This window comes from Pollicipes pollicipes, unplaced genomic scaffold (genome assembly GCF_011947565.3).
Source record: "Pollicipes pollicipes isolate AB1234 unplaced genomic scaffold, Ppol_2.1 Scaffold_1600;HRSCAF=1878_pilon_pilon_pilon, whole genome shotgun sequence".
Taxonomy (NCBI): Eukaryota; Metazoa; Arthropoda; class Thecostraca; order Pollicipedomorpha; family Pollicipedidae; genus Pollicipes; species Pollicipes pollicipes.
The window spans coordinates 16,329,624-16,337,006 of NW_023595962.1; the positions used below are offsets into that span (position 1 = coordinate 16,329,624).

Below are 7,383 nucleotides of genomic sequence, written 5' to 3' on the forward strand. Positions count from 1 at the left end.
ATAGCCATATTCATACACTTGTACCCAAGTTCATGGCGCTGGCTCCGGGACTGCTTCCAGCAACAAGCTCCGCATAGCTGAGAGAACTCCCTAGAGATCCAGCTCAAAACCCAGCAAGAAATGACCAGGTTTGTGTCCCCCTCCGATTTGTGTGGCTGAAAACCTTTACTAACGCCGACTGTGTGGTAGCAGTTTTTTTGGGTGATTCCAGCGGGCTGCCATCAACTGATTTTGGCCATGACCACTTGCGGCCTTCTCAAGCATAATTTATCCTTGCTTATTGCAACATGATTCCTGCCTGGTCTGTACCACCTCTTCGCCTACTTCTTTATGTTTGTTTCTTCTTTTTAGCTGGTAGTGCCGCGACTTGATTCAATGTTTTCTGGTGTTAGCGTACGGTTCATTGCGTCGCTGGGGTAGACAGAGGGGCGCTCCTGGGTAACTGTTCTTGGGTAACGGCATTAAAAAACTCGCTCCTCCAATTTGTCTTGTACCAGCTACGCCCCTGCCCATACTGACCATCCTTGGCGTCTTCAGCCCTGCCCCTTGCCGCTTAGTATACAGTATTCACTTCTAGGTCTCAATGGCTTCGTTCCTATTTTCAGCAGGAAATGACACAGCTTCTTGACATTTTCCTAAAATTACGCACGTTGATACGAGGTTTTTTTTGCCGCGGTTAGACATCGGTGGGCACCTCAGGCATCTGCTCACTCGCGGTCGGTGGGCAAAAACAGCACAAAACATCATCGGTGACCCGACGGCGGCCACCTGCCGAACCATGGGCAAATCGCTACGGGTCCGAGACCGGTGAAGGAGTTCCAAGAGCACACTACAGGGGCTGTCTGTGACGAGGACGCTGGGAAAGGAGGCGAACACGTAAGAGATAAGCCCTGACACGACGCAGGGAGCAGCAGATATGTGTGGACGAGCACCGGGGCGCCAGCGAGGCCGTCGTAACGGTGACATCGGCTCCAAGACTCCACCAGCACAGCTATGGGAAACGGGATGTGATGCTGCAGTGATGGCGGCAGGAATCTAACGGTAGTCGCGGGCCGCGCTCTCTCATCCATGGATGTGACCACTGGGGTGATGGAGGAGCGGAGGGATAACTTGTGCTCCCAAATTTCGCAAAATTTGCCTTGTCCATCAATATTTTGTTGATATACTGTACGTTGTCACATCTTCTTTTCAAAATGCCATTTTTTCAGTCGGCCTCGGTTAGTCGGTCGAGTTCAGAGTCGGTCCCCCAGATTTCGGCTTGACTCCTTCAATTACCACTCCAGGAGTGCGCAGCTACTCCGGGAGTGCGTTGCTACTCCGGGATTGCGTGACTACCCCGGGAGCGAGTGACCACTCCGGTCCGTGTCAGCACGGCTTTCTTCGCGCCGTCGACAGCCGTCCTCTGCCCCGCCCCCCCCCCCCCCCCGCCAATCGTTTGGGAGCTGGCACCAAACTCCGCCGATGATGCTCCGTTATGACAATCCGTGAAGCCTGGGGGGGGGGGGGAGGGGGACAGGCGCGCAGCCAGAGAGGACAGGGTTGAAAAAGGTTCCCTGATAGCAAAAGGGCCCCCAAAATCACGGGATATGGCATATCTTTAATGAGGCATGTTTTCTTTGATATTGCATCTATGTACACACACAAACATATGCATATATATATATATATATATATATATATATATATATATATATATATATGGGGAGTTCCAAACGTTTTGATGTTATTTGTTTCACTAGCCGATTTTGCGACAGCAGGCTGACACAGGTATGGCGTGGCAACACGCCGACGCAGGCATGGAAACTCAGCAGGCATGCATGGTGTGACAACCGGCTGAAAGCGGTATGGCGTGACAGGAGACTGACGCAGACATGGCAGGACAGCATGCTGACACAGACATGGAGGCTGATACATGCGTGATGTTACGGCAGTCTGACACGTGCTGCTTGAATTAACCTTAATGTTAGCCAACCCCAATGGAAACCCAAACCCAAATGATGTTACGACAGGCTGACACGGCAAAGGCAGTGGGTTCGTCGGACGCTCAGAAAGCCGTCCAACGGACCCATCGGTAATGGGCACAGACTGTGGCGTCGCCTGTTGTAGCCGTCAGATGGTCACGTGATAGACGCTTCTCTCGCGTGACTGGCGATTTCACTCAGCAGCGCAGCGGGCGCCCTAACTGCTTTGTCACGCATCGCTGACTCAGCAGCAGCACATTTGGTTTGGTGGGGGTCTCCCACTGCGGAGAAGCTCTTCCGAGACCGCTGGTTTAGCTGTGGCTGTACTCGCGTGCGCTGAATAGTTGTGGTTGTTGGCCGTTACTGTCGGAGGGCCCACGCATTATCGGTAGCATTCTTCAGTGGCAAATAGTCATCAACATGCCAATGGCTGCACTGTTGTGCTGAAATATGAAGCGGGCAAAAAAACGGACAAACTTTCAACCTCTATCGACTGCCCATTCTAAAGACACGGGTCGGGCCCACCTGGTTAATCCGTAGGCCCTCAGAGATATAACTCCAGCAGAGGTTCCCTGCCTGACGCGGAGACCCCGCCCCCTTGACCGGGGAGCCGGGAGCCGGGCCCGGGTCGATGCACTGCCATTCTTCATATCTCTATTGTCGGGCCAGAGGGCCCGGACAGGATAAAGCGGCCCGCTGACATTCGGCGTCCCATCCCTGTCCCTGAGAGGCCTTCACGGGAAAGCTTGATTTACCCACTCCACCCGCCACCCATGGGCAATGCCCAGGTCCGCCCGCTACACGTTGGCTATCCCCATGTACACCCACTACCCGTTCCTAATCAATTGTACCCGCCCGCTACACATTGGCTATCCCCATGTACACCCACTACCCGTTCCTAATCAATTGTACCCGCCCGCTACACATTGGCTATCCCCATGTACACCCACTACCCGTTCCTAATCAATTGTACCCGCCCCGCTACACATTGGCTATCCCCATGTACACCCACTACCCGTTCCTAATCAATTGTACCCGCCCGCTACACATTGGCTATCCCCATGCACACCCACTACCCGTTCCTAATCAATTGTACCCGCCCGTTACACATTGGCTATCCCCATGCACACCCACTACCCGTTCCTAATCAATTGTACCCGCCCGTTACCCATTCACTTGCGCTTGTCCAACACGTTGGTCCTAACCTACTGACATGCCTCAATAACGCACCAAACTTGTGCATCAACATGAAAAAATGGCCCAAAAATTAACATGAGGACCGCTTGCTGTTTCAGGGGCCTGATAGATGCACGTGGCCTTACGGAGCAATTGCGAGTCCGGCCTTGTCCCTGCTTGGAAAGTGAGCGTTCAGGGCCCAGACCGACACGGAGCGGGCTGCTATTGGTTGCTCTGAACGACAAAGAGGCCCTCCCTATCTAAGGGGCCTCAGGGCCGAGGGGCCCACCAACCCTGGGCCAAGAGGCCCCGACTCAGGAACATAGCTAAGCGGAGCCCAGGGCTTCATAGTCGCGCCCTGAGACAAGAAGCTTGCATCAGATGTCGAGCAGTTGGCAGCAAAGTTTGAGAAATTTCGACACTTGACGTGACAATGGACCAAATCTAACAAAAAAGACGACGAGCCCCTGAGGCCTAGCGTACACTGCGGCAGATGGCGTCAGTCGCGGCGCTCCAGAGCACGCGAGAAGTACGGCATGGCATGCATGCGACAGTACACACGCATCAAACACGCGATATGGGGCGCGCCGCATCAAGCACGCGATACGGGGCGCGCCGCATCAAGCGCGCGATACGGGGCGCGCCGCATCAAGCGCGCGATACTGGGCGCGCCAGATCAAATACACGGCTTCAAATGTCTTGGTTGGTCTTTTTAAAAAGGTTGTTCGTTTGATATACGCTACCAATTCATTACGCGTTGGACACAATATGAGTAAATGGTATAACCGGTTTTCAAATGAGTTTTACGTGCTCTGAACTCTCCATACATCTTGTGTCAGTGACATCCGTGTAGAATGCTGGTATGTGTTTTAGATGAAACATTTCACTACGTGATATCTGGATCAAAATTTAAGCACCGCAAATAATTAACCGTCGTTGAAACATTTACTCCCAAATGGTGCCAAAAATCAGGCACGAACATTGAACTAAATATACAGGGTAATTAAGGTAAGACATATGACATACATGTGACACATGCTTCTGTTCATGTTAACGGCTATGTGCCGGCGGAGTGCGTTTCGTCATGTCTTGCGGGGATTTCAGAGAAGACGCGGTACGTGGCGACAGTGGCTACAAACTGCGGAGAGCCAAATTTCAGGCGGTGCATTCTCGATTTGATTCTCGTGCAATCATCGTAATAACCATGACCTGCGTAATTTTTGATGGCCATTAGAATGATTATGTGTTTCAGTCATATATCTTCACATCGCGAGCTACCAGACAGCATTTAATGCATGGCATCACCTGCTTTGTCTGACATAACGGGCGTAACACAGTACATCCACCTTATCTATCCATCACCATCATCGATCTCCACGCACACAAGTTGATAACTTGAGCGGAATCGATTCATGTCGCAAGTTAGGGCCCGCCGCGGTGCGACGCTGAAGGCCACATCGCATTCCGTTGGCGCTGCTCGCCGCTCACACACGCACCAGCATATGGACATCATATATGGACATCATCTAGCCCCAGCCCCTGCGGCACTGCCGGCGATCCTTGGCGCCTGGCCGCGACTTCCTAACGGTCGCCGCCCGACCGCATTAACGGGGCCATCGTGACTGGCGGGGAACTGAGTCGGGTCCACCACCGCGACTGGCGGGGCGCTGAGTCGGGTCCACCACCGTGACTGGCGGGGCGCTGAGTCGGGTCCACCATCGCGACTGGCGGGGCGCTGAGTCGGGTCCACCATCGTGACTGGCGGGGGCGCTGAGTCGGGTCCACCATCGTGACTGGCGGGGCGCTGAGTCGGGTCCACTACGTCGGCACACGCGGGAGCTAAGCATGACACTGGTTGCACGTAACTTGCGTGGTTCCCGCGCCACCAGTTTTACACTTGCCGATTCGAGCAAGCGCAAGATGAAGGTCATTGTCAGCGACCCGCCCGCCCCCCCCCCCCCGCCCTTGACGACGGGTGCCATGTGACACTGTTGCCATCTGCGGACCCGTGCCCTCCCGTGGGTCCCACGCAAGATCTCTGCCGCTCGGCCCTCTCGGCCACCACAGCCCATCTCATGAGCAGCAGGCAAACTCAGACCAGCTGCAGGTGCGATGCATAGAACTCATCCCCTTACGCTGAGACACTGACTGAACTGAATCTGATGTCCCTGACGCACCGGCGTCACATCAATCCACAGCCACAACATACGCACTGATCAAGCTCTTTGGCTGATTGTTTTGAGTGGTGAGCAACCACAGCATTGCAGGTATAGACCATTACAGTCATAGAACATTCATGACAGAGTAATATCGTGATGGGCTCGTAGTCGACTCTAAACTCCATTTAATTGCTCTTCTTGGAATGGCATTCATGAATCAGGGCCGAGATCGGACTCATGACCAGTGTAATTGAATCTCTCGGATTTGGATTCATACTCAAGGCACTGGAGCATGGACCGAAGCAAGATTCAACATCTCAGTGCCTCGACCTGGAGCCCTGACTCAAGCAACCTTGGAGGGATTCACCAAAGACTCGAAGCGGCATGCTCGGACTGGTACCTCGGCATTATGACTAAGCCCGGCGCCCACCACTAGGTCCCCTCGTCGCCCCCCTCGCGCTGGATCCAGAGCGTCTCATACGCGTGCGCCAGGCCGATGCCGGGGAACTCGCCGAAGGACTTGATCGTGGCAAGCCGGAACCCGGCCGTCTCCAGCGCGCGCAGCGTCCTTAGCTGATGGCGCGCGTCCTCCTCCAACAGCTGGTGCTGCCAGCTCGGGTTGTCGCTGAGCGTCCCGTGCGGGAACATCAGGTGGAACTCGATAGCCACCTGCGGCGTGCCGCGCAGCGCCGTGCCGCCGGCGGTCAGCTGGTGCTGCAGCACGTTCCACTCGCTGCCCTCAGCGTCCAGCTTAATGTAGTCGATGCGACGGCCCTCGTGGCCCAGCGCGCTCTTGAGGTCGTCGAGCGTCATCAGCGGCAGATCGCGGCCATCGGCGGTGCGGTGCGTCCACGTGCGTCCGTCGATGCCGATGAGGTGGTGCTGCACGCCCGCCGGCAGCGACGTCATTTTGGCCACCGTCGGGTCGAACGCGTGCACCTCGCACCCGAAGCGCGCCATCTCGACCTCGAACGACGGATCGGTCCTGACGCCGAACGAATAGACCAGGCACGGCTCGCCCTCCGGCAGCAGCCCCGCGTCCAGGCACACCGGCTTCTTGCCGTCCATGGCGGCGACCACTTCACACTGGCCGCCGTCATTCCCCGAACAAAAGCACTTGCCGCCCGGCTGCATCAGCCGGCGGCAGTGCGTGCGCAGGTTGGCCTCCGAGAGCGCCCGAGCCAGCTGCTGGTACACCTGGAGGCCGGAGAGCGCTTCGACGGCGCGGGCGCGGTCCCACGCGCTGCAGCCGGTGCAGTCCTCCGACACGGATCTGGAGCGGAAGCGGTGCTGTGACAGGGCATGGTCTGGATGGTCATCTATGCTTGAGCCAGCGGCCATCTGGCTGGATGGCATGGTGGCAAGGAACAAAGTCACAAGTATGAAGGTATTACATGAATATATCACAAGGTTTGAAGGCATCACAAGCTATGAATATATCAGAAGGTATGAAGGTATCACAGGGTATGAATGTATCACAAGGTACAAAGGTATCAAAAGGTATCAATATATCAAAAGATATGAATGTATCGCAAGATATAGAGATATCAGTAGGTATGAAGGTATCAAAAGGTATGAAGTTATCAAAGGGTATGAAGATATCACAAGATATGAGTGTATCACAGGGTATGAAGGTATAAAAAGGTATGGAAGTATCACGAGGTGTGAAACTATCACAAGTTATGCAGGTATCGAAAGATATGAGGGTATTACAAGGTATGAAGTTAACAAAGGGCATGAAGGTATCAAAAGACATGAGGTATCACAAGGTACGAGTGTATCACAAGGTATACAGGCATCCCAAAGTATGAAGGTATCACAAGGTACGAGAGTAACACAAGGTATGAATATATGACAAGGTGGTATGAAGTCATCACAAGCTTTACAAGTATAAAGCCATAAGACATCCAGTAAGTGGCAATGCGCCAAAGTATAATTGGCCGAAATTGCAGCATGTGTCTTCGCCACAAAACCCTAAAAGACACGGACAAGTCATAAGCAGTGGGAAATTCAACACCAGCTGAATTATATGATATGGAGAAAAAAAGCATCATGATGTTGTACGTGCCCCACCCCAGCTGTCCTCA

The 7,383-nt window shown here is 54.1% G+C and overlaps 1 protein-coding gene across 1 annotated transcript in view; it reads right to left on the reverse strand.

Moving 5' to 3' along the window:
- Positions 1 to 5,353: 5,353 nt before the first annotated feature.
- Positions 5,354 to 7,383, reverse strand: part of LOC119091664 (uncharacterized) — a 7,991-nt gene continuing 5,961 nt past the window's right edge. Inside the window, exon 3 of the mRNA XM_037214479.1 lies at positions 5,354 to 6,569. Coding sequence (XP_037070374.1) covers positions 5,729 to 6,569 — 841 coding nt within the window. The 3' untranslated portion in view covers positions 5,354 to 5,728. The remainder of the gene's footprint in view (positions 6,570 to 7,383) is intronic.